The 27,382-nt window shown below is 45.3% G+C and overlaps 1 protein-coding gene and 1 long non-coding RNA gene across 5 annotated transcripts in view; one reads left to right on the forward strand and one right to left on the reverse strand.

Moving 5' to 3' along the window:
- The window catches only part of LOC100456800 (cytochrome b5), a 41,626-nt gene extending 23,485 nt beyond the window's left edge, over positions 1 to 18,141 (reverse strand). The window contains exon 1 of one of the 2 annotated variants that reach the window (XM_009252476.4): positions 17,863 to 18,141. In XM_009252476.4, the coding sequence (XP_009250751.2) occupies positions 17,863 to 17,991 (129 nt within the window). In that variant the 5' untranslated portion in view covers positions 17,992 to 18,141. The remainder of the gene's footprint in view (positions 1 to 17,862) is intronic. The other variant, XM_024236056.3, reaches the window with a different exon arrangement.
- Positions 18,142 to 18,314: 173 nt separating this feature from the next.
- On the forward strand, positions 18,315 to 25,134 carry LOC129051634 (uncharacterized). Of its 3 annotated transcripts, XR_008516030.2 has the most exons (3): positions 18,328 to 19,452; positions 20,910 to 21,079; positions 24,805 to 25,134. It is a non-coding gene; the product is annotated as an uncharacterized LOC129051634 (long non-coding RNA). The 3 variants fall into 3 exon arrangements; XR_010137629.1 differs by lacking the exon at positions 20,910 to 21,079 and having other exon boundaries at positions 18,315 to 19,452; XR_010137628.1 differs by lacking the exon at positions 20,910 to 21,079 and having other exon boundaries at positions 18,315 to 19,452; positions 24,808 to 25,134.
- The last annotated feature ends 2,248 nt before the right edge of the window (positions 25,135 to 27,382 follow it).

The raw sequence follows: 27,382 nt of genomic DNA on the forward strand, positions 1-27,382 counted from the left end.
CCAGCTCTACACTCACACCTCCTCCCATCACAATGGGCTTCCTTCCTTCATATCTACATAAGAACCTCACTGAGAAGACACGTGGCCCACTTAATGCCATGGAGCTCAGTGGTTTCCACCAAGGTCACACAAAAAAGCTTACCCAAACCTTCTGGGCAATACTGGCATGCTCCATGGATGGCAAGCTCAGGACTGTTCACATGGCACAGCCAATCCCTAGAAGGCCTTCTTCATTTGCACGCCATTCTCCAGTTCCCAAATGCTCCCTACTTCAGTAATAAGTAACAGTGAGAGAGCGCACAAGTGGCTGAAATGAAAATGAGAAGTCCACTTTCCCATACAAGAAAAAATGAATAGCAGAGTAAAATAGCAGAAGGTGATTTATAATAGCACAATAGTGCGAATATGTCACAGTCAGCTGTAAAATAAGTACAATCAATAAAGACATGATCTTGGGATGGGTTTGTATGTTAAGAGGCCAAAAATGAGAAAATATACACAACAAGTGATGTTTCCACTTCTTTTTAGAATGAGGCCAAAGAGAAATGCTAAATAAATGTATTATTAGAGATTCCACAGTATAAAGGATTTTTAAAACTGCAAGAAAATTCTATTTTCTACTTAAGAGTGTACACTAAAAGTGGATCTATAAAAACTGGCAAGATAAAATAAATTTGATACTACTTGATACAGATGATTTCAATAAATAATAAATTCTTAGTGTGAAGGCAATAATCGTAAGGAGAAAGAAAATGTTGTGGGTAAAATCAGTCACTCTAGGTTTAAATATGCAGTCTATAACTGTTACTTATTCAGAAGCTGGTCACTAAGTGAAAACAATTACCAGGACCATTCTTCATTCCTGTTGTTTCTAGGGCCATTTTATAGTTCCTTAGATACTCCACCCAGAAAGTAAAAATGGGTATAAACTATATTTTTGGAATTGTCTTTGCCAGCTATATTCTTCAAATAACTAGGTCAAATGAGATTGTCTTAAGCTTGACACATAATAATATTTTTGTTTAATGTTGCCCTTAACTCCTAAATTTGCTACATTTTAGTGGCCTTGGAGAAACAAGTTATAAAATCTCAAAGTCAAAGGTTAACAGTCTGGCTCACTTGACAGCAGAGCCTTCCATTCCTGTAAAGGAAACCAGGGAGGGCCTCTGGCTGCAGCTGCCAGCTGGTCTTCCTCACTCCAATCCTTACCCCACTTTTGTCCCTTGCATATATTGCTGCTGGGATTTCATCCTCAAATATTGTTTTGACCATTTCTTGTACCCTCCTCAAAAACCTACGGTGGTGAATTTCTGCAGCTAAATCAAATGCCTCTGGAACTTCTCAAAGAGAACGTCAACACCTATGCAGCACAGGAGGTACCCTTAGCTGAGCAAATCAGGTGAACAAATCAGGTGAGGGGGAGGGGGGCAGAATTGTTCATTGCTCCAACGTCTGTTTCTCCTTTCCTCCCTAACACTTAAAACTCTGAGCTGGGAATGGCCAACAAAGAAAGATGTTAGAGATACTTCCCAGCCTCCTTGCAGCTACATATCTCATGTGGTTAAACTCTGGCTTATGGAATGGAAGAACCTTCCAGAAGTCTTCCCTCTGGAGTGGTGGATCCTCTGTGTCCTCTCTTCCTTCATCCTGCTGCCTGGAGTTGAGATACCGCCTCCGAGCACCAGGATGAGGCTGTCCCCAGGACTGGTCGAGAAGGGAGCGGGATGCAGTTATCACACAGCTCTGGTGGCAAAGATCACTTCTTTAGGGCAAATAAACTCCTGTCCTGCTTAAGCCAGTTATTAGAGGATCTCCTGAGCCTAATCCTAATTACTACATCAATCATTTAGTCAAGAAAAGTGACCTGTGTAAACATGCAGAAGCATCTGAAACTCACGAATACACAGTCCCGAGCCTCGAGAAGCTTCCTACCAATCAGGGTTTGCCATGCACCAAGCAATAAGAGGAACATGAAGGGGCATCCGAATTGTTGCCTGAACACAGCAGAGTCTGGAAAAGCAGGAGCTATTAAAAAATACCCTCAGCCCCTTTAGAATAGTTAGGATGTGGATCAATAGAGCAGATCAATAAAGATGAAGAAGCTGAAAAGGAGAGGCTTGAAGAACATGCCAGAGGGGCCATCGCCAACGAGTAGGGTGGCCAGGGAGGACCCGGCGGTGCGCAGACCAGATACCCCAACACCAGTGCGGCACCGGAATCTGACCCAGCCTGGAGGCTTCTCCAACCCCATTTCTCCCCCTCGACCCAACACAAGCTCCAGCCTTAATACTTAACTCCCTCAGCTTCCTGCACAGCCCACTATCCTCCACAGCCCGCTATCCTCCACCTCCTCTGTGAGCCCGGCATCAAAACCAGGCAACTGAGCTGGAGATCTTGACTCAAAATGGTGGGGTGAAGGTGAAAAATCCCAGAGGCTTAGAGGTGCAAAGGACATCCTAAATTTTCAGACACAGAAAATGGGACGCAGAGGAATGAAGCCCAGTGCCACACTAATAGCTCACGAGGGAGGTGGGACGAGAACCCTGCTTTCTGACTTTGAGAGTTCAGTTCCCCCCACCTTTTTTTCTGAACATGCAAATAAAATGACCATTTTTACATTTCTGAACAAAGTATCTTTAAATATAAAAAGATGTCTTAAAAATAAAGTTTCTTCATAAATTTCCCTTTTGAGAATTTAGGAGAAAATTTCACAGACTTCTAAACCTCAAGAAATTTTGTCATCTGCCCTGCCTTTCTGGGTCTTACCAAGTACAAAAGATTCAGCACACGCACACACACACACACACACACACACACACACACACACACACACACACACACCCCCTTCTGTCAGGGTTCCACTTGACTACAAGGTTGTCCCTATTAAACAGTCAAAAGCGTATGCAAAATAACACTACAATACGACAATCTGCAGGAGGTCAAAGTCATGCCTTCGGAGGGTTTGCATAACCAAGCAAAAATGAACCGAACCCAGGGGAATGAACGCAGGCCGCCTGACTCCACACCAGGTCTCCTAACCACTGTATGTACTGAGAGGAGAGCCACTTTAACAGGGGTCTAAGTCCAGATGATTCCTGTGTCCCTCAAGCACAGTCTATCTGGCAGCTACCCATCTGCAGGATTAAGTCATATAATTAATTAGCAGACTCCTTGGCAAGTAAGAGATGTTCGAGAAAGACAACCACAACAAAAAACCCTTTTCACCTAAATGCAATGCTAAGTGACTGAAGTCCATCCATTCTGGAGTTTTAAACAGGATCTTTCATTCCAAATGCTTAACATACCAAAAAAGGCGGAGTACAGAGATTGTCCATAAACAACGACTAGGCAAAAACAACCTTATTTAAAGAGCTTATCTGCAATAGTTAAGCCCAAAATGAAAACAATTCAAAAGAGTTTGGAGAATGAACAATTGATGCAAGATTTAGAATAAGATAACAAGATGCCCTGACCAAACGTTGCCTATCATTTCTGGATGCTGTTTTTCTAAGACGGGAAAGGGTGATGGACTTAAAGTTGGTTTGAGTTCATCAGACTTCTGTCCTGCTCCATTGTGGACTCTGTGGAGGGGCCAGCATCTGCATGGGGCACCACCTCGGGGCTTCATATCCACCCTCTCACTGAATCCCCACAAGCCTTGATGGAATTACTTCCCATTTCACCTTGAAGGTCATGGCATGAAACTAAAGAGGCCCTCTGGCAGTCAACCAGCTTGCCTATGGGACCCACAAACTCATTCAAACATCTGATGAATGCCAAGCCATGCTCTGTTGCTACCAAAATGGCAAAGTCATGGCCCCACCCTCAAGAAGTTAGAGTCTAGTAAGGAAACTGACATGTAAACAAATAGCTAAATGTGGCAAGCATCAGGTGCGGGAGTCATGGCACAAAAGATGGAGGGATTAACTCTCCCAGGAGTGTGAGGCAGAGAAAGGGCCCAGGAGGGGTCACTCAGGAGGCAACGCTTAGACTCTGTGTGAACATTTCAGCAGGAGCTCACCAGGTGACCAAGGGGAGGCATCCCAAGCCCGGGACACAGACACATAGAGGCCCTGAGGCAGAACACAATGGTGTCATGGAGGATACAGGGGTAACTTTATATGGCTCAGGTGAGGGCTTGGGTCTCCAGTGAGAAAGCAACCCAGAAAGCCCAGACTGGAAGAGAGCACCTGGAGTTCCTGCCAAAGATCTCCGCATTTCACAGCCTGAACAAATGCCTTCAATTTCTCTCCTTTCCACTCTAGCAGCCAGGGAAAAAGTCTAGGGACAAATAATGATGAATATCAGTGGGTAACATTTAACAAATGCTCACTGTGTATAGGGAAGTGTTCTGAGCACTTGTGTGAACCCTTCTAAAGCTCACAAGCCCAAGAGGCAGGCATTACCATTACTATCCCCACTTTACAGACAGAGGTGACGGAACCAGTTAGGGGAGGCCCTGGAAATGAACGCAGGCCGCCTGACTCCATGCCAGGTCTCCTGACCACTGTGTGTACTGAGAGGAGAGCCACTTCCCTGAGATCTGCTAACAGGGGTCTAAGTCCAGATGATTCCTGAGTCCCTCAGGCACAGTCTATCTAGCAGCTACCCATCTGCAGGATTAAGTGAATTAATTAGTAGATTCCTTGGCAAGTAAGAGATGTTCGAGAAAGACCAGTTCACTTTTCCTTCTTCCCCATCCCCATTTTATATTGCCACAGAGACTGTGTATAGTCCCTGGCACAGTTCCTGGCCTTTGTAAATTGCTGAAGGCCAATTCCAGCACCAAACCCAAGGGACCCCCTTCTCACCATCTCTCCTTCATCTTCAAAAGTTTTCTCTGGATTTAATCAACTGGCTGGATTCCACTGAACCACAGAACCAAATGGCACACATTCACAGAAACATCCTATGATAAAAATAATAGACATTTCTACATGAGATAGTTCTTAAAGGTTAGTTAGGCCAAGGGCAGACAGGTCTTATACACAGCCTGTGAGCTGGCAATCATCCTGCAGAATGCTGTTAGAATTTCCTCTTCTTGAAAAAGAGAAAGAAAATTCTTCTTAATTACTTTTAGAACTGAATTAGTAAACGTTTGGTCTAAAACGTACTGGGAACCAAATTTTGGTCACTATGCCCTGACCAGTATTTCATCTTCTACCATTACTACACTTGTCTCATTGGATAAAATAAAGCAGGTGTGCTAATTCTTCCTCTAATCTCTGAAGAGTACATAAGCCACCAATTCTGACATGATGGCCTTGGGGTACAGGGAAGGACCAGGGACAGGCCTGCTTCTGAGGGACAAGAGCAGGAGGGCACTGTGGCACCAGTCCTGCCAGGCCCAGAGCTGCCACAGCTTACCTCCTGCTTTGTAACCCAATGCAACCTGATGTCCTCAGAGGAATATGCAAGCCACCAAAACTGGGGGCCTAGTGGTAGATGAGTGATGACCTAAGACAGGCTGTTACTCTAACTACGATCTGTCTTAAGCTGGAATGGTCAAAAGATGAGACGAGGCTGGGCACAGTGGCTCACGCCTATAACCCCAGCACTTTGGGAGGCCAAGGCAGGTGGATCACCTGAGGTCAGGAGTTTGAGATCAGCCTGGCCAACAAGGCAAAACCCCATCTCTACTAAAAAATACAAACATTAGCCAGGCATGGTGTCAGTCACCTGTAATCCCAGCTACTCAGGAAGCTAAGGCAGGGAGAACTGCTTGAACCCGGGAGGCAGAGGTTGCAGTGAGCTGAGATTGTGCCACTGCACTCCAGCCTGGGCGACAGAGTGAGACTCCATCTCAAAAATAAATAAATAATAAATAAAAATAAATAAAAACAAAAGACGACATAATAGAATAGCCTACGCTGAGCCCAGAGGTGGAAAGAAAGCAGGATTGATAGTGGCATGTGCCCATCTCTCTCTTTTTTTTCTCTCAATACCAAATAACTAGGCCTCTCTTTCATGTTTAATCATAATAAACTGGGTTGAAATATGCAGGTGAGACAAAGGAGAAATAAAATAAGGTATCAGAAAATTATTCAATGTCACCCAACAGCCATTCCACATCAGCTTTCTAGTATTTTATATTTATAAACTTTTAATTCTTATTCAATCAATAAATAATTATTTAGTCCTTTCTATGTGCCAGCATTGTTCTAAGAACTGGATTTATCAGTGAATGAAAGAAAAAGTCCTGCATTCACAGAGCATACATTTCTAGTGGAAGGACACAGAGAAGCAAAAACTAATATATGAGTAAATTATACTGTATGTTACAAGGTAATACATGCTACAGGGGAAAACTCAGCAGCATAACTGGGCTCAGCAGTGCAGGGGGCTGGGGCAATATCCAGGCTTAAATACAGTGGTCAGGATATGCCTCGTTGAGGTGACAGTGAGTGAGTACTCAAAGGAGGTGAGGCAGGGAACCACATGTTATTTGGGGGAATAACCTTCCAGTGCAAAGAACTGAAAATGGATCACATTTCTACTACATCAAAGAATTCTTTGCCTAATCCTAAGTCACTTTAAAAAGTTTTACATGTCGGCCAGGTGCAGTGGCTCATGCCGTAATCCCAGCACTTTGGGAGGCCAAGGCAGGTAGACCACTCGAGCCTCAGAAGTTTGAGACCAGTTGGCAGCTGGGCAACATGGCAAAACCCTGTCTCTACAAAAAAAAAAAAAAAGGAAAATTAGCCAGGCGTGGTAGTGCACACCTGTAGTCCTCGCTACTTGGGAGGCTGAGGTTGGAGAATCACCTGATCCAGGTGGTGGAGGCTGCAGTGAACCGTGATCACGCCATTGCACTCCAGCCTGAGTGACAGAGTAAGACCCTGTCTCAAAAAAAAAAAAAAAAAAAAAAAGTTTTACATTTTATATTTAGATCTATGATCCACTCTGAGTTAATTTGGGCATAAGGTGTGAGGTTTAAGTCAAGGTTTATATTTTTGTTTATTGATGTCTAATTGTTCCAGAATTATGTGCTGAAAAGGCTACCCTTCCTCTATCAAATTGCTTTTCCATCTCTGTCAACAATGAGGTGGAAATCTTTTGTGAGCCTATCTCTGGCCTCTCTATTCTGCTACATGGACATATGTATGTGTCCCTCTGCCAGAACTACACTTTCCTGACAACTGCAGCCATATCCTAACTCTTAAAATCGGGCAGTGTAATCAGCCCTTGAAGGGTTTAAACAGAGTATATGGACTGACCCGATCTGACTTTAAAATGTCACTCTATTATGGTGAGAATACGCTGTCAGGGGCAGGAGGGGACCAGGCGAGAGAGGATGGAGGCTCCAACCAGGTGAACAGCAGTAGAGATGGTAAAAAATTGGTGAGATTCTGACATTATGAAAGTTAAGCCCACAGAATGTCCTGGTGGACTGGATGTGGGTATGAGAGCAAGAGAAGAGAGGAGTACGACCCCCAGGCTTTTGGCCTGAGCAGCTGGGAGAATGGAACTGCCATCTGCTGAGATGGGGACATGCAGAGGGAGCAGGTGTGTTTCCCACATTAGGGTGAGAAGCCTACTGGACATCTAACTGTGATGTAGCCTCAGGGATACAAGAGCCAGTTCAGGACAGAGGTCTTTCTGACCAGGATGTGACAATCCAGGATTCATTAGCACATTAAAGCCATGCTACTGTGTGAGCCTGCCAAAGTGGAAAAGCCCAGGCCCCAGGCGGGCCCTCCAATAAGGAGGTCAGACAGAAGAGAAGTGGGAAAAGGAAACAGGAGGTGGAGGAAGGAGGGAATCAGGAGAGGATGGCAACCCAGGAGGGTGAGCATCTATGTCAGAGTCTGCTGAGCCACTGCGTTGGAGAACTGAGAGCTGACACAAGGCACCCTGGGAGACCTTGGCAAGAGAAGTTGTGGTGAATGGGTGTGGTTTAAAAGGGAATGGAGGAGGTGGATTGGAAACCAGGCTTAACAACCCTTTCAGAGGGTTCTATTATTCAGGGGAGCAGAAAAATGAGGAAATCCTGGAGCAGGCAGGAGAGTCAAGAGAGGCTGCGTGTGTGTGTGTGTGTTTCAGGGGAGAAGAGAGTATGTGTGTTTTTGCAGGAGAGGAGGGGAGGAGGGTGTGTGTGTGTGTGTGTGTTTTGCAGGAAAGGGAAAAAAACAGCAGGAACACTGATGAGAATAACCCAGCGGGGTGCAGTCTGGAGGGGCCTGGTTTACAGTGGGGAACATCGGGTGGCTTAGGGAACGTCTGTGAGTGCGAAGGGAAACAGGATCTCAGGCACAGGTGGAGGCCCGGGCTCTGGGCAGGAAGAGACTGGAAAATGCAGACCAAAGTACTCCCCTCACCTTTAATTCTCCTCTTCCCTTCTACTGACTGCCTGGGAGCCTCCCTCGATGCTGTTCTTGTGTTCCATGCTCTGAGACTATGTCACAATCCAGACTTTCACAATAGAGTCCCACTAGTTTCTAACTGCGCAATCCTCAGGGACAAAATCCCAGGCCAAGGCCTACAGAGTAGGAAGAGATCACACTAGCATGTGCCGTGTGTGGAAAAAGGGGGTAAAATAAGATAGTCACAGAGCAGGGGCTCGTGTCTGTTCTTCCACCAGGCTCTCCTCTTCCATCCCCGGAAGAGTGACTTCCCGGCACCCGGACATGGGCCAGGTGCACAGCAGCCAGGCAGGCAGGAGCCCTCATCGCGTGAAGAAAGCAGCAGATAGGCAGCATATCACAGCCGGGAGGGTCTAACTGCTAGCAAAGGCGCAAAACGGGATGGGACACCATGCTGAGACCTGAACAGGGCCAAGGCTGACACAGGGGAAACCAGGGCAAAGGTTTTAAGGTAAAAACAAGTTTGGCTTGTTTGAGAAACAGAGAGAAAGGGTCAATGTGACCAGGTGTGGGCATTAGCAGGGAGGACACAGTGTTATTTGCTGAGGTAGGGGAGGTAGGTAAGGGCCGGATCATTCAGAACTTTCCAAACCAGGGCAAAGAGATATGATCTTATTCTAAATGCAACAGGAAGCCATTGAAAGGAACTGAACAGAGAAATGACAATCTGTTTCCAAAAGACGAAGTTTTTTGTGTGTGCTTCTTCTAGAAATCACACTTTTTAATGCGATAAATAGCATTTATTACTCAAGCTGAAAACTCATAAAACCACCACCCATTTGATGGAACCAATGAAATCCTGAGAACTGACTGCCCAGTGGGCACCATGAGAGGTGGCAAAGATACAAGAGAGGCCACGCCAGGGCATCTGCTCTCAGCTTAGAGGAGAAAGATGTTCTAACCACCCTGCAACCAACCGCGTGGCAGATGCAGAGGGGATATGGACCCGGAAGGGGAGGGCGAGAGATGAGCTGGACCCACTGAGGCATTTATCAGAGCAGGAACCTCTTTGGATTTCCATTTAAACAATCCTTCCCAGGGCAGGCATTTAAGAGGCCTTTTACCAAACAACACATGTCTCCTCACACATACCCACCACACGGGTAAACGATCTCTTTCCAAACCAAAACCACACCGATGATTCAGCCTCTGCCAGGTGAGAGCAGCATCTGGGTCACGAACAAACTGAGGCCGTAAAGACTCCACCCCAACTCCCTCTATTTAAAAATTCCTCTACAAGAAACAGGAATGGCTGTTTCCTTCACCTCCTAGAAGGCAACATAGTAAACTGACAACAGATGGAAAGAAAGGCAAATTTTTGCCCATTAACCTTCCAAGGGTTTTGGCTTTGTTCAGATCTTTGCATCACAAATTCCCTTTGCTTTCTCCCTGGTTCCTCCAGAGAACTCTCCAGTGATCGAGGTCTCCAGCAAATGACAGCAACTCTGTATCAGTGGGATGGACTTTTGCTTTTAAAGCTACACTAGGTTCTCTTTAATACTCCTTGGGTCTCAAGCCTTAGCAGCAGACTCAGCACTGAAGACACTGGGCCGCAGCGCCCGCAGCCTGGACTGAAGCCCTGGCTTTGCTCCTTATCGTCTGTGGGACTTGCTGAGCAAGTTGCAAAATCTCCCTAAGACACACCATCTTACCTTTAAAAGGGAGAACACTATCACCACTGACCCCATAGGGTTGTTTTGAAAATTAAAAGCACAGGCCGGGCGCAGTGGCTCACACCTGTAATCTTAGCACTTTGGGAGGCCGAGGCGAGTGGATCACCTGAGGTCAGGAGTTTGAGACCAACCTGACCAACATGGTGAAACGTCGTCTCTACTGAAAATACAAAATTAGTCAGCGTGGTGGTGCATGCCTGTAATCCCAGCTACTTGGGAGGCTGAGGCAAGAGAATTGCTTGAACCTGGGAGGTGGAAGGTTGCAGTGAGCCGAGACTGCACCACTGCACTCCAGCCTCGGCAACAAGAGTGAAACTCCGTCTCAAAAAAAAAAAAAAAAAAAGAGAGATTAAAAGCACAAACGCAAAGAAGGTTTTATGCAGAAAAAGCACTTGGCATACTCCCTAGCACATACTGAATGTCCATAAACATTCAGCCAATGTCCACTGCTATCACTTTTCTTATTAGCTCACTAGGGACTGTTGGGGAGAGGAGGATTAAAGAATAGCATTTACTTGGGGATGATTAATGGATGGCATTTACTTAACACTTTCTGAGGAAGACGAGGGAAAGAAGTCTGAATATATTTTGTGACCTGGCTAATTCTGGACACAGCTGCACAAAGCTTGATGAATAGGTCTGCCAAGAACAAACAATAGCAGGCAGTGAAAGAAACAAGCTGCAAACTGACACTCCCAAGGCCCTCAACTACAGAAGAGTTCAAGTGATTCCATTTCAAAGAGGTTCCCGTGCCCACCAGCCAGGCAGAGACCACCTTTAACTGAGCCTAGAGGCTGTTAATCACCCCACCCCTTCCCTTAAGTCCACATCCCTTATCCCTCGCCCCCTCCAGAGCCTCCCCAGCATCAGTGCTGGTTCAGATGCCATCATTCTGGCGTGGGCCTGCTAGAGGCGGAATTCCATGGATGTAAGAAAGTAACTTCTTGCCATCATCCACAGAGACGTCAGCTCTAAGCCAACAGGCAACACAGGCCAGATTCTATTCAACAGCAAGAACTGAGTTGTCCCCACCCAATCTTCAGCTCACCCTCCCGGTCCCCATGTTGGAACTCAGTAAAAGGCACAGATACCCAGTTACTATATACACTTAAGACTATTTTCCCAAGAAAACTAGGTCCAAGGGTAATAGGGAAGAAAGCACACTTGATTAAAATGTTCATTTTTCAGAATTAAGGGCAATGAATTTCAACACCCATACTCTCTTCCTCTATCCCCAAGCCTTGGAAAGCACTGGTCTATGCAATGTAGGCAGCCATGTTCAATGGAAAATAACAAAGAGCAAGTCCCTACAACAAAACCTGCTAGAAAGGACACTCTTGAGACTCCAAAAATGGCTCTGAGCCCACTACTCAGCTTCCCATGTAGTCAGCTGCTGCCTCCGGTCACTTTTCTGATGTTTTGAGCCTTCAGACAATGAAATTCTTTCATAGAATAGACAAGGTATTACTTGCCACAGCTGCACTTTTAAGAGAATTTATAAGCTAAAGGGGACAAAAAATTATTCCATACATTTCTCTTTTTAACAGAAGTACACAGCCAAATAATTCAGGAAGGGAGGTGAATGAGGTGCAACCAAGTTCCTCCACTCCTAAGAACTGAGAAATGCACACACTGCTGTGCCACCCCAGGGTGCTCTGGTAACATCCATCAAAATTTAGAGTGGCTCATGCCTGTAATCCCAGCACTTTGGGAGGCCAAAGGGGGCAGATCACTTGAGCCTAGGAGTTCAAGACCAGCCTGGGCAACAAGAGACTCCATCTCTACAAAAAATACAAAAGTTAGCTGGGCATGGTGGCTCATGCTTGTGGTCCCAGCTATTCCAGAGGGAGGATCACTTGAGCCCAGGAGGTCGAGGCTGCAGTGAGCTGAGATCACACCACAGCCTGGGCAACAGAGCAAGACCCCATCTCAAAAAAAAAAAAGTAGAAGTGTACATCCTTTCACCCAAGAATCTCACTTACACAGATCTACCATAAGGAGGTAATTGCAGGTGGGAACCTAAAAACGTGGAAGGAAAGAGGATTCCGTATATTAGGATCCCTCTATACAATCAGGAGGCAGCCTGGGAACAGGAGTTACTGAAATTCAGGACTGGTCCCTCAACACCTAGTTCAGTGGGGAAAAAGGGAGATTACAGAGCAGCATGCAGAGCACATTTCCATGGATGTAAAGCACATCCATGAGCAAGGTGTTGTAGTAGCAAGTGTGCAAACTGCTCAAGCTGGCCACCTTCGGGGAGCAGAGCTCCAGGCAGCTTTGAGTTTCTTCTTTGCAGCTTTCCATGCTGTCCACTTCCTTAACATGATCATGTATTATTTTCCCCTTACACAATAAAGTTGTATGTTTAAAAGCTCGCAGAATGGGATGATTTCCAATCATGCAAAGCACACATTCGTGAACAATTATATTTCAAGTGAATATTTGTATTTTGAGTCATTTTGTTTACTAGTTAACACTATAATTCCTGAGATATGTTCCTACTAAATGGACCTTCCACATAAAAACAATTTATTTTAAAATTTCAATTCAATCAAAATATAGTCACTTAAATGCCTTCTCTTTACATATTTTTTCCAGTGTTCTCACACATATCATTTCTCCCAATGCAGATGCCAGTGACAGAATAGTCCCCACTTCAGAACAAGGAAAGTGACTGAAAGAAATACCTGACTTGCCCAAAGTCACCTCCATGATAGGTCTAAGACCAGGTCTAGTTTTCCTAACCCCGGCCCAATGCTTTCCCATAAATGCCCAGCGGGACAGGGTTGTTCAGACTCCACTCAACTACAAAGGCACTTATCAGCCATCTTCACCAGGAGGACTTTTCAGAATACCAGACATTCACATTCAGTAAAATTGTGCATATTATTTATTCCTTGATTGACCAAAGCTGGCTTGCATATGTTTTCCCTTCCTTATTTACAATTTTCATCAACCTTTAAGATAATCAAAAAGCAAAAGTTAATTTGCTGTTTCTTTACTGTTTTCTTTACTGTTTCAAAACAAAGTTGCCTCTCGGAACCTCTTTTCAAAAGTAGCAACAGGTTACCAAAAAATATAGAGATATATGCAGAAACACACAAAAGCCTCACGGGTTCACATTCCCCAGGTAGCCTTCTAAGATGTGGTTTTGCTACCACTTTACCCAAGATGCCTAAGCCACCAACACTATCAACAATAACTTAATATTTCCCTTCTACAGACTCCGTAATTTCTAAGTTTTATTTACCAAACGGTATATATTAAATAATAATGTTCCCATTTTACATGCATCAAAGGCATATTTGCCAACTGCAGCCTTTTAGTAGCATGAGATTCAGAATACTATCAAATTTTCTTGCAAAAAGCAAAGGCATTTAGTATTTTAGCCCTAAATATGGTAGCTTTAACAAGGGTAAAGATATGTGTTCTATGTTTTTCACAATTAAGGGCAATGAATTCCAACACCCATACTCTCTTCCTCGATCCCCAAGCCTTGGAACCACTGGTCTACGCAACATAGGCAGCCATGTTCAACGGAAAATAACAAAGAGCAAGTCCCTACAACAAAACGTGCTAGAAAGGACACTCTTAAGACTCCAAAAATCAAAGCGAGTCAGGAGCCAATAGCTTCTATGAGGCAGAATGCTGTAAAGAACATTTAAGGCTCAGGTCCAAGACTATCAGAATCCCAGGAACACTAGAAAATGTTCTACAGAAACAAGTTTCCATTTTTATGATGTAAAGGGAGAGGAGATAACTTCACAAAAGACATTCTGCTTTATAAAATTTTCCAGGACAATATCTATTTCAAAAATCAAACACCCACTGACTTGAACCAAAAGCAACAGCTAATGGAACTGTTGTTTATTACAGGATCCCTTTCTCTCTCCCTTCCACAGCTCTTTTAAAAACTGAATAGATGCTGCTGCCCAAATCACAGAAAGGGAAATGCAAACATTTCTCCCCCGGCCCTAAATGCCTAAGTTTTCATTTCAAAGAACTGTCCCTTAAAGTTCTATGATCAAGCAAAGACTCAATTTCACAAATATAAACTCAAAAACTGGAACTCAGGATTAAAAAAAAAAATCTAGTTCAAAATATGTAGGCAATAAAGTTCAAAATCTTTTAAATATCAGACAGTAACTAAGCACCTGCTGCTATGTAGACTGCCATTAATAATAAGCCAGTCTTCCCTCTTAGGTTTCTACCCCTCCTCCTAAACAACAAAAACAGCTTTAGAGGCCATTATTTCAGGAGGTCGGAGCACATGCTGCACCTGTGAGCTTCAACCTGTGTTCTTGGCTTGTACCTGCCAGCAGAGCAGGATCCTTCCACCATCTCACCACATACCTTCTCAACACGAACACGGACATGCACATAAATCTAGGACATTCTGAAAGAAGGGAAAATATTCAGCCATGAGAAATCTTGTCCATATGGATGGGGGATCTACAGTAAACAAAGGTCTAGCCCATAATGACTGAAAGTTCATTTGAGAGTTCGAAGGGGAAGATAAATCTTTCATATTTAAGTAAATTAGGTGAGATAAAATATTTTTTAGTTAACACACAAATGCTTCATGAATTCTGGAGCCTTTCAACAATAGAAGACAGGAAAGAGGACTGGGCAAGCGGGGAAGAGAGACAGAGACATTCTGCACTCATTTCTGTTTTAAAAGTAGATTTGAGACAAACAGACTAGCCTCATAAAAAGCTACCTGGCAGGGCAGCGTGCTGAAGAGCTCTGAGCGAGTTAGCTTATTTGAGATGTAACCCCAGGAGTACAGGAAGTCACCTGCAAGGAATCCTGGCTAGAATCTTAGATAGAACCCAGACAGAGGCTCCCAAAGGCTTTGCCGGGGGCTGGGAAGCCAATGACCAGGACATGCAATAAGCAAGAGATGGTCACAGAAAGTCAAAGCAAATAATAAAGACGGCAAATGGAAAAACACATCCATAAAAGGTCAAATCGGGAGGTGCCCAGAGGGCAGACACAATCCAGCGAAAGGCTAAGTGGCCTTGCTTGTTCCCAGAACCACATGTTGGCAGACAGTGGAGGCAGAAACGCATGCAGTTCTCCCGATGCCTGAAGATCCCTCCAACCCCTTAAAGTCGACAGGACCAAAACCAAACTCCTTGTGTTTCTCCCAGACCCCAGCCTCCTCACTCACGCCATCCTCCTAGCCGTTCCTGGGGTCAGCCACCCTCTTGTTCATTTTATTTGAGATGCATTCTCCACAAAAACTTTGAGTGAGAAAAAATAAAGAAATTTGTTTTCAGCTAATTCACCCACTCAAGAGCTTGCTCTCATCTCTCAGTTTTTCTCGGAAAATTTTTGCACAATCCCTCCTTTCCTGACTCACAGGAATGAAATGTGAAAGTAAATAGTTTTGAGTACATTTTAACAATAATCTTCACTTCCTTATTATCGTCTCTGAAAATCTACCCCTAAAGTCATGCACAGTAACCTTAGTAATTCTCAAGTTGGAGAGATTATGTGCCCTAGGGGACCTCTGGCAATATCTGGAGACATTTTGGGTTGCTATAAATAGGGGAGGTAGGGCTGGGAGCAGTGGCTCACGCCTGTAATCCCAGCACTTTGGGAGGCCAAGGTGGGTGGATCACCTGAGGTCAGCAGTTCGAGACCAACTTGGCCAACATGACGAAACCCTGTCTCTACTAAAAATACAAAAATTAGCTGGGCGTGGTGGTGTGCGCCTGTAATCCCAGCTACTTGGGAGGCTGAGGCAGGAGAATTGGTTGAACCCAGGAGGCAGAGGTTGCAGTGAGTCGAGATCACACCATTGCACTCCAGCCTGGGCCACAAGAGCAAAACCCTGCCTCAAAAAAAAAAAAAAAAAAAAAAAAAAATAGGGGAGGTGGTGGTACCGATCATCTAGTGGGTAGAATTTAGGGAGGTGGCTCAATATCCTACAATGCCCAGGACAGACACCACAACAAAGATCAGCTGGCCCAAAATGTCAACAGTGCCAGGGTTGAAAAAACTCGCTTTAGGAGAAAACAAAAGGAAAGAAGAAAATGCTTCATAATATAAAATATCCTAATATTCTCTTATGCTACTTTTTCTATAAGCACAAATAGACAAAGCACACACTGTATCTTCAAATTCCACATTTAGAGTTAATGAGAATTGATGTTATATGACAAGATCTGCAGCCGGGCAGGAGGGAGAGGGCAGGTGAGCTCTGATTTCCTAACATAAACCCCTCCTTACTAAATGGTAACACGACTTTATCTTCGGGCCCTGCTCCAGAGTGAAATACCAAGAAACATCAACTCCAGCCTTATTATTTAATTTTATTTCTTTATTTAGAGACAGAGTCTCACTCTGTCCCCCAGGCTGGAGTAAAGTGGTGCGATTTCGGCTCACTGCAACCTCTGCCTCCCAGGTTTAAGAGATTCTCCTGTCTCAGCCTCCCAAGTAGCTGGGACTACAGGCATGCGCCGCCAGGCCTGGCTAATTTTGGTATTTTGGTTAGAGATGGGGTTTCGCCATGTTGGTCAAGCTGGTCTCGAACTCCTAGACTCAAGTGATCCACCCGCCTCAGCCTCCCAAAGTGCTGGGATTACATGTGTGAGCCACCGCTTTTGGCCCAGCCTCATTTTTTAAAACAGGCCTTTTGATTTTAACATTTTCTGCAAAACCAAAGTCCTCTGATGTAAACTGTGATCCAGCTCAGACCAGGCATCTATTTTTGTCCCCTGCTCCCTGACTATGTAAAAAATTCCCATCACTAAACCTTCTCATTGGGAGAGGGGCGTGAGCATGCGTTAAGATTGATGATTGAGACTCCCCAAAAGTGGTAAAACACTTCCAGAGGATCTAAGACAATCACCAAAAGCGCCCCTTAGCGTGTGCGGCAAAAATTATAATCGAATGCAAAGAATCTTATCAAAGGAATGTCTTCAAGTTAACCAACGTTTCCTATTACACCTTCCAAAGCTGTTAGGGGCGAGTCCCACAGCAGAACGTCCGCTGCTTTGCCTGGCCTCTTTCTGTGTTCTTGCTCGAGCCACACACCGCGGTCTCAGGAGTCAAGCACGGCACCTGGCTGCCAAGGCGTGACCAGAAAAGGTTAATTAACACCGGGCCTCTTCCAGGTGAACGCGAACGCGAACGCGAGTGGGTGTGGACCGCAAGGTCGGCCACTGGCTGCCGCGGGAAGCGCAGGCCCGGACCACACCCGACCTCCGCACTGGGGGTCCCCTCCGGCGGGATCCGCAGCTCTCGGGGTGGGTGGTCTCCAGCCGGCCACTCCGGGGATGCCGCCGGTCCTGGAAGGACACCCTTCTATTCAAACTCAAGGGAGAAAGGGATCATTTAAATCCCCCGCATAGCTGCGCGCTCTCCCCGGAAGGGTGCTCCAGCACCACCTAGCGAGGATGCCGCCGCGCCGGGCGCTCCCAGGTGTGCACGAGCAGGTGTGCGGATTCGGGGAGCGCGCACAGGTGTACACGCGCAGGTGTGCGGACTCAGGGAGCGCTCCCAGGTGTGCACGCGCAGGTGTGCGGACTCGAGGAGAGCGCCCAGGTGTACACTAGCAGGTGTGCGGACTCGGGGAGCGCTCCCAGGTGTGCGCGCGCAGGTGTGCGGACTTGGGGCGGTGGGGGGCGCCCAGGCGTGTACGCGCAAGTGTGCGGACTCGGAAGCGCGCCCAGGCGTACACGCGCAGGTGAGCGAACTCGGGGGGTGCGCCTAGGCGTAGGTATGCGGACTCGCGGCCGCGAAAGACAGGTCATGCCAGTGAACCCCCAAACCCGGCCCACGCTCCCTGCGCCCCAAGCCGCTCATCCCCAACTCACCTCTTCCAGAAATTTGGTTAAATCGTACACCTTGTGGTGCAGGATCAGCCAGGTGCTCTTGTTGTGGTTGTGCTTCTGAATCTCCTCCAGGGTGTAGTACTTCACGGCCTCGTCCGACTGCTCTGCCATCTCGGTTCGCCGCGAGCCAGGCCCAGCACACACAGCCCCGTCGTGTGGAGCAGAGCGCGCGACTCAGCCAGCTCCACCCGGGACATTCCCCGCGCCGGGAACCCCACTGGGCGCTGGGCGGGCGGCTCAGGGGCGGGGCGCAGTAGAGGGACCTCCGACGGTTGGCCATCATCCTTGTCACTCAAAAGTCCCCGCCTTTGGTCCACCCCCTCCGCCTGCCCAAGCGTGGTCCCGCCCAGTGTGCTGGTGTTAATTGGCTGCCGGAGGTGCCCTTCACAATCTCCCGGCTGCCGCAGCGCGCGGAGGGCGGGACAGAACTCCAAGGAGTCTGCGCGGAAGGGCGGGACTAACTGTGGCGAGGACTGAGGTGGGAGGTCGGGGGCGTCCCCGCGGGGTTAGCGTGCAAGAGAGCGAGGTGCACCAGCGGGCATGGATGGCCTGTGCAGAGTCCAGTCTTGTGAGGGCGGCGACCTAGGCAGCGAATCGCGGGAGTTTCCTATTGGCAGCAATCCGAGTCCCAGACGTTAATTTGTAACAAAAGTAGCGATGGCCAAGTCCATAAAGGGGGCATCTCGGGAAGCCGTTGGCATGCACCGAAGAGATGAAAGCCCCGTGCGCGCTAGAAAACGGTTTCGCAACTCACTTCGGGAAGCAAATGCGCTGCCCCGCCAAAACATAAAGTTGGCGAACTGTGCCTGACCCCGCTGGGGTTTTGGAATGCCTCGTCCTCCCAGGAAAAAAATCCAGGGAAATCATCTTTTCCTTAAAAAGCAAAAGTGTCCAAATTATTTCTGTGACTGAAGTAGTTTGTCTGCGGTTGACCAGGGACATGGCAAGGCCTTGTTTGTGCATTTAAGGTAAATCAGATTCTCTTCTAGGAGTCTGGAAGAGAACCTCCCCAAAGGGCACCCTCTTTCCCTTCTGACACAGGGGAAATACCACATATAAAGAGCTACAAATGTTTGAAGGAGAAGAAAAAAAAGAAAAATTCCAGCATGTTAAAATTTGATATTTTATTTGGGCCCTTTTCAGCAATGGTAGTCAATTCCAAAAAGAATCACACGAGAGGTTTCACATGTGGGGTCATCCATCCTTCCAGGGACGCAGAAGGTTCCTATACATACTAGGTGTCTGATGAATGTGAGCTCCCTTTCCCGGCTTACCTCCTCCATAGGAATGCATGCCTATCCAGGAAAACACAAAACACACGCATGTCAGGCCTCTGAGCCCAAGCCTGCACATATACATCCAGATGGCTTGAAGCAACTGAAGAATCACAAAAGAAGTGAAAATGCTGAAGCAACTGAAGAATCACAAAAGAAGTGAAAATGGCCGGTTCCTGCCTTAACTGATAAGACAATCACCTGTCCTCCTGCTCTTTGCTCTGTGAGAAAGATCTACCTACGACCTCAGGTCCTCAGACCAACCAGCTCCAGGAACATCTCACCAATTTTAAATTGGGTAAGCAGCTTCCTTTTACTCTTTTCTCCAACCTCTCTCACTATCCCTCAACCTCTTTCTCCTTTCAATTTTGGCACCACTTTCCCTTAATCTATCCCTTCCCTTAATTTCAGTTCCTTTCCTTTTCCGGTAGAGACAGAGGAGACGTGTTTTATCCGTGAACCCAAAACTCCAGCACTGGTCACGGACTCGAGAAGACAGTCTTCCCTTGGTGTTTAATCACTGCAGGGATGCCTGTCTGATTATTCACCCACATTTCAGAGGTGTCTGATCACCACAGGGACACCTGCCTTGATCCTTCACCTTGGTGGCAAGTACCGACCCCCTCTGTGTCTCTGTGCTCTCTTTTCTCTGGGCTTGCCTCCTTCACTATGGGCAACCTTCCACCCTCCATTCCTCCTTCTTCTCCCTTAGCCTCTGTTCTCAAGAACTTAAAACCTCTTCAACTCTCGCCTGACCTAAAACCTAAACACCTTATTTTCTTCTGCAATACCACCTGACCCCAATACAAACTTGACAGTGGTTCCAAATAGCCAGAAAATGGCACTTTCAGTTTCTCCACCCTACAAGATCTAGATAATTCTCGTCATAAAATGGGCAAATGGTCTGAGGTGCCTGACATCCAGGCATTCTTCTACACATCAGTCCCGCCCTAGTCTCTGCTCCCAATGTGACTCATCCCAAATCTTTTTTCTTTCTCTTCTGTGTGTTCCTTCGGTCTCCACCCCAAGCTCTGAGTACTTTGAATCCTCCTTTTCTATGGACCCATCTGACCTCTCCCCTCCTCGCCAGGCTGAGCCAGGTCCCAATTCTTCCGCAGCCTCTGCTCCCCCACCCTATAATCCTTCTATCACTTCCCCTCCTCACACCTAGTCTGGCTTACGGTTTCGTTCTGTGACTAGCCCTACCCCACCTGCCCAACAATTTCCTCTTAAAGAGGTGGCTGGAGCTAAAGGCATAGTCAAGGTTGATGCTCCTTTTTTCTTTATCTGACCTCTCCCAAAACAGTTAGGCTCTTTTTCATCAAGTATAAAACCCCAGCCCAGTTCATGGCCCATTTGGCAACAACCCTTAAACGCCTTACCATCCTAGACCCAGAGGGGCCAGAAGGCCGTCTTATTCTCAGTATGCATTTTATTACCCAACCCACTCCCAACATTAGAAAAAGCTCCAAAAATTGGATTCCAGCCCTCAAACCCCACAACAGGACTTAATTAACCTTGCCTTCAAGGTGTACAATAATAGAGAAGAGTGGCAATTACTTGCCTGTGCTGTGAGAGAAACTTCAGCCACATCTCCAGCACACAAGAATTTCAAAACACCTAAACTGCAGTGGCCAGGCATTCCTCCAAGACCTCCTCCCCCAGGATCTTGCTTCAAGTACTGAAAATCTGGCCACTGGGCCAAGGAATGCCTGCAGCCCGGGATTCCTCCTAAGCAACGTCCCATCTGTGCAGGACCCCACTGGAAATTGGAGTGTCCAACTCACCTGGCAGCCATTCCTAGAGTCTCTGGAACTCTGGCGCAAGGCTCACTGACTCCTTCCCAGATCTTCTCGGCTTAGTGGCTGAAGACTGACACTGCCCGATCGCCTTGGAAGCCTCCTGGACCATGACAGATGCTTTAGGTAACTCTTACAGTGGAGGATAAGTCCGCCCCCTTCTTAATACAGAGGCTACCCACTCCACATTACCCTCTTTCCAAGGGCCTCTTTGCCTTGCCTCCATAACAGTTGTGGGTATTGATGGCCAGGCTTCCAAACCTCTTAAAACTCCCCAATTCTGATGCCAACTGGGGCGGTATTCTTTTATGCACTCCTTTTTAGTTATCCCCACCTGCCCAGTTCCCTTATTATGTCAAGGCATTTTAACTAAATTATCTGCTTCCCTGACTCTTCCTAGGCTACAGCCACAACTCATTGTCACCCTTTTCCCCAGTTCAAAGCCTCCTTCACATCTTCTCCTTGTATCTCCTTGCCTTAATCCACAAGTATGAGACACCTCTACTCCCTCCTTGGCAACTGATCATGCACCCCTTACCATCCCATTAAAACCTCATCACCCTTACCCTGCTCAACACCAATATCCCATCCCACAGCACACTTTAAAAGAATTAAAGCCTATTATCACTCACTTGTTACAGCATGGCCTTATAAATCCTATAAACTCTCCTTACAATTCTCCCATTTTACCCCTCCATAACCCATTATTCTGTTCTGGATCTCAAACATGCTTTCTTTACTATTCCTTTGCACCTTTCATCCCAGCCTCTCTTCGCTTTCACTTAGACTGACCCTGACACCCATCAGCCTCAGCAACTTACCTGGGCTGTACTGGCACAAGGCTTCAGGGACAGCACCCATTACTTCAGTGAAGCCCAAATTTCTTCGTCATTCATTACCTATCTCGGCATAATTCTTCATAAAAATACATGTGCTCTCCCTGCTAATCGTGTCTAGCTAGTCTCCCAAACCCCAACCCCTTCTACAAAACAACTCCTTTCCTTCCTAGGCATGGTTAGGTACTTTCGCCTTTAGATACCTGGTTTTGCCATCCTAACGAAACCATTCATTTTCCCCATTTCCCCATATTACCTCTTTCCTGTTCCCCACCCAGACCACGCTTTGTTTATTGATGATAGTTCTTCCAGGCCCAATTGCCAATCACTGGCAAAGGCAGGCTATGCTATAGTGTCTTCCACATCTATCACTGAGGCTACCGCTCTGCCCCCCTCCACTACCTCTCAGCAAGCCAAACTCATTGTCTTAACCCAGGCCCTCACTCTTGCAAAAGGACTGCATGTCAGTATTTATACTGACTCTAAATATGCCCTCCATATCCCGCACCACCATGCTGTTATATGGGCTGAAAGAGGTTTCCTCACTACACAAGGGTCCTCCATCATTAATGCCTCTTTAATAAAAACTCTTCTCAAGGACACTTTACTTCCAAAGGAAGCTGGATTCATTCACCGCAAGGGCCATCAAAAGGCATCAGATCGCGTCGCTCAGGGCAATGCTTATGCTGATAAGGTAGCTAAAGAAGCAGCTAGCATTCCTACTTCTGTTCCTCACGGCCAGTTTTTCTCCTTCTCATCAGTCACTCCTACTTACTCTCCCACTGAAGTTTCCACCTATCAGTCCCTCCCCACTCAAGGTAAATGGTTCTTAGACCAAGGAAAATATCTCCTTCCAGCCTCGCAGGCCCATTCTGTTCTGTCGTCACTTCATAACCTCTTCCATGTATGTTACAAGCTGCTAGCCCGCCTCTTAGAACCTCTCATTTCCTTTCCATTGTGGAAATCTATTCTCAAGGAAATCGCTTCTCAGTGTTCCATCTGCTATTCTACTCCTCAGGGATTGTTGAGGCCCCCTCCCTTCCCTACACATCAAGCTCGGGGATTTGCCCCTGCCCAGGACTGGCAAATTGACTTTACTCATATGCCCCGAGTCAGGAAACTAATATACATACCTCTTGGTCTGGGAAGACACTTTCACCAGATAGGTAGAGGCCTTTCCCACAGGGTCTGAGAAGGCCACCGTGGTCATTTCTTCCCCTCTGTCAGACATAATTCCTTGGTTTGGACTTCCCACTTCTGTACAGTCCAATAGCGGACCGGCCTTTATTAGTCAAATCACCCAAGCAGTTTCTCAGGCTCTTGGTATTCAGTGGAAACGTTATACCCCTTATCGTCCTCAATCTTCAGGAAAGGTAGAACAGACTAATGGTCTTTTAAAGACACACCTCACTAAGCTCAGCCTCCAACTTAAAAAGGACCAGATAGTACTTTTACCTCTTGCCCTTCTCAGAATTAGAGCCTGTCCTTGAGATGCTACAGAGTACAGCCCATTTGAACTTTTATATGGATACCCTTTCTTGCTTGGCCCCAACCTCATCCCAGACACCAGCCCCCTAGGTGACTATCTTCCAGTCCTCCAGCAGGCTAGACAGGAAATTGGCCAGGCTGCTAATCTTCTCTTGCCTATTCCAGATTCCTAGCCTTATAAAGACACCCTAGCTGGACGATCAGTTCTTGTTAAGAATCTGACCCCTCAAACTCTACAACCTCGATGGAATGGACCCTACTTAGTCATCTATAATACCCCAACTGCCGTCCTCCTGCAGGACCCTCCCCATTGGGTTCACCATTCCAAAATAAAGCCGTGTCCATTGGACAGCCAGCCTGATCTCTCCTCTTCCTCCTAGAAGTCACGAGTACTCACCCCTACTTCCCTTAAACTCACCCACATTTCTGAAGAACAGTAGTAACCCTTATGAGCCTAATACATCCTTTCATTTTGTTAGGTCTGTCCTTCCTTACCAGACTCTTTGCAACAGGGCTTTATGCAGTCATCCCCACTACTTAGACTGCATCCCAAAAACTTTTCATCCCTGCTATTTTCTGTCTAGTCGTACTCTTATTGTTCGTTTTCACCTATCCATAAATGCCCTGCCCTTATCTACACTGCCAGCTTATACTTTTCCTCCAAACCATCATAGCTGGTCCTGGTCTTGGCCCCTAACTGCCACTCTTAACTCCCTCTTGGAATGGATAAATGACCTTTGCTGGAAAAGCACACTCCAATTCTTTCACCCACATTACATTTCCAGTTTTGCCTTACGCAAGGTCTCTTCCTCCTTTGTGGTTCCTCCACCTACATGTGTCTACCTGTTAGTTAGACAGGCACATGTACACTAGTTTTCCTTACCCCCAAAAATCAATTTGCAAATAAGACCAAACAGCTTCCTGTTCCCCTCATGACACCAACACTTCACTATTATTTTATTTTTTCTTATTATTAATATAAGAAGACAGGAATAGGCCTTGACTTATTCACTGCTGAAAAAGGAGGACTCTGCATATTTTTAAATGAAGAGTGTTGTTTTTACCTAAATCAGTCTGGCCTGGTATATGACAACATAAAAAAATTCAAGGATAGAGGCCAAAAACTCGCCAGCCAAGCAAATAATCATGCTGAACCCCCTTAGGCACTCTCTAATTTGAAGTCCTGGGTCCTCCCAATTCTTAGTCTTTTAATACTTGTTTTTCTCCTTCTCTTATTCGGACCTTATGTCTTCCATTTAGTTTCTCAGTTCATACAAAACTGTATCCAGTCCATCACCAATCATCCTATATGACAAATGCTCCTTCTAACAACCCCAGAATATCACCCCTTACCACAAAATCTTCCTTCCTCTTAATCTCTCCCACTCTAGGTTCCCATGCCACCCCTAATCCTGCTTGAAGCAGCCCTGAGAAACATCGCCCATTATCTCTCCATACGAACCCCCAAAATTTTCCCCACCCCAACACTTCACCACTATCTTGTTTTGTTTTTCTTATTAATATAAGAAGACAAGAATGTCAAGACTCTGAGCCCAACTCTGCACATATACATCCAGATGGTATGAAGCTACTGAAGAATCACAAAAGAAGTGAAAATGGCCGGTTCCTGCCTTAACTGATGACATTACCTTGTGAAATTCCTTCTGGCTCAGAAGCTCCCCCACTGAGCACCTTGTGACCCCCACCCCTGCCCGCAAGAGAACAACCCCCTTTAACTGTAATTTTCTACTACCTACCTAAATCCTATAAAACTGCCCCAGCCCTATAACTCCCTTTGCTGACTCTCTTTTCGGACTCAGCCCACCTACAATTAAAAAGCTTTATTGCTCACACAAAGCCTGTTGGTAGTCCCTTCACACGGACACATATGACAACGCACACACACATTTTTTAAGCATTCCAAATGATCACATTTTTTTCATATCAAGCAGACATTTCCAAGTGTAACATTTTGTTATTCAGAGATATTTCTAAGTACTAAGTAGTGTTAAGAGGGTAAATTATTTGTACTATTATATACTAATCAGTCATGGTTCATATATAATATAGAAATATTTTATTTCACGTTAACCAACAAAAATACGTTGAAATGATTTCCAATCTTTAATTGTGAAATAATTGTAGGTTCACAAGAAGTTGCAAATATAGTAGAGGTGCTGTGTACCCTTCATCCAGTTCCCCCCAATGGTTACATCTTTTTATAACTGTAGTACAGTATCAAAACCAGGAAATTGGCATTGTATAATGTATGTGCCCACAGTAGGCCCCCCTTATCCTCAGGGAATAGTTCTAAGACTCCAGTAGATGTCTGAACCCACCAATAGTACCAAACCTGATTGCCACTGTGAAAGTTGATCATATAAATTGGGTCATTCTTATCATGCCCAATTAAAACAAAGTCGAGAGGCCAGGGGAGAAAAGCACTCAGGAAACATCATATATTACCCTAAGAATGTAATTGTCTGCAACCCCACCCACAGAAACTGGTTATTGTTAACTTAAAACCAGTTATATCTAATAGCTATTGAAACAACCTGCTTCTACTATAAGACTTTTTACCCACCACCAACACTCACCAATCAGAACTTGCCAGGTCCCCAAAATTTTACAAGTGCTAATGAACTTTCAGAACAATACATATGACTCCTTTTTATAAAACCTCAAACTTTCTGTTTGTTCATTGGACATACCAAAGACCACTCGTGTATGCTTGGACTTGCAGTTCTTGCTTCCCAAGTAAAACGTATTGTATTTGACTTGGACATACTTGGTATCCGAAGTGGGATTCCAAAGCTGACTCATCTTGGCTTTGAGGTTTGGATGAGGGAATTTTCCTCTTCATTTGGAGAAGACTGTCATCTTTTTTGGTAAATATGTACTTTATTTTCTATCAGTTCTTGCATTTACTTGGCCTTTGTTTATTAGCACTTGCATCTAATTGGCAAGTGCTTAATCACCTAGATAAATTTAGTTACAAATGGGCTCTCAAAGTTCAGAGGCATGGCAAAATTTTTTTTTAACTCCACCTGGTAACATGTTTAAACATTACAGAGATCATTCAAACAGACTATTGTTCTTAAAACTAAACTAAAAAACCACAGCTATAAAATCATACACTGCAAATAAGACTTAGATTTCAATTGATACCTTGAGGCAAAAAAAAAAAAAAAAAAAAATCAGCACTCAAAGATTGTCTAACTACAAAATACTGTCTCAAAGGTAGCTGGGAGGCTTTTCTCTCTGGATCTTCCCCTCCCCTTCTTACAATTCCTCCTCTTCACTCTTTTGTAACCTAAACTTTCTTTTTCTAAAACAGCTAAGCTATTCTGGCATATTAATTATTCTAAAACACTTGAAACCAGCAGATATAAAATAAAATTGTTTTGACCTTTGTGCTGTTTCTTAAAGCTAAAGATTAAATTCTCATGTAAAACACTATACTATAAGGAATGGCAGCATTTTTATCTTCGAGGACAAATAATTGAGAACAAGAAAACACTGTACAGACCTTGTTAGAGTAACTCTTATCTTCTACCCCTCCTCACGTAATTCAGACACATTTCCACAGTTACTCCTTGTCCAATCCACTATATTGGTAACTGCCTCAAACTGCTTTACTCAAAATTTGTTTCACAGCCATATCAGGACTACAGACAACAAGTTAAAAGCTTAGCCTTCTCCCAGTTTGTCAGAAAATAATTTCAATTCAACTGCTTTTTAAGAAACCAGTATGTATGTTTTACTATCTCATGACTAAAATTCTAAAATAAAATCTGTAAGATCTTTATTTATATGTATGTGTATGTGTTTAGATGTATTTATGCATGTATACATGTATTGTGTGATGTGTTGCATCTACATGATAAAACCTGGTGTAGTCGGCCAGAAATCCCTTAAGGAATTCTATTTAGATAAAATATGTACTCATATAAAATATGTAACAACCCCAAATATTTTTGCTTTGCCTTACTTAAACAAATCCTTGATAAATCAATTGGTTTTTAAATTGTTGATTAAATAAAATTAGAAAAGTCTTTAAAATTGTCAACATTTTTGGCTGGGTTTACTGTTCAGTTTTATATTT

Source organism: Pongo abelii, chromosome 17 (genome assembly GCF_028885655.2).
Source record: "Pongo abelii isolate AG06213 chromosome 17, NHGRI_mPonAbe1-v2.0_pri, whole genome shotgun sequence".
Lineage (NCBI taxonomy): Eukaryota > Metazoa > Chordata > Mammalia > Primates > Hominidae > Pongo > Pongo abelii.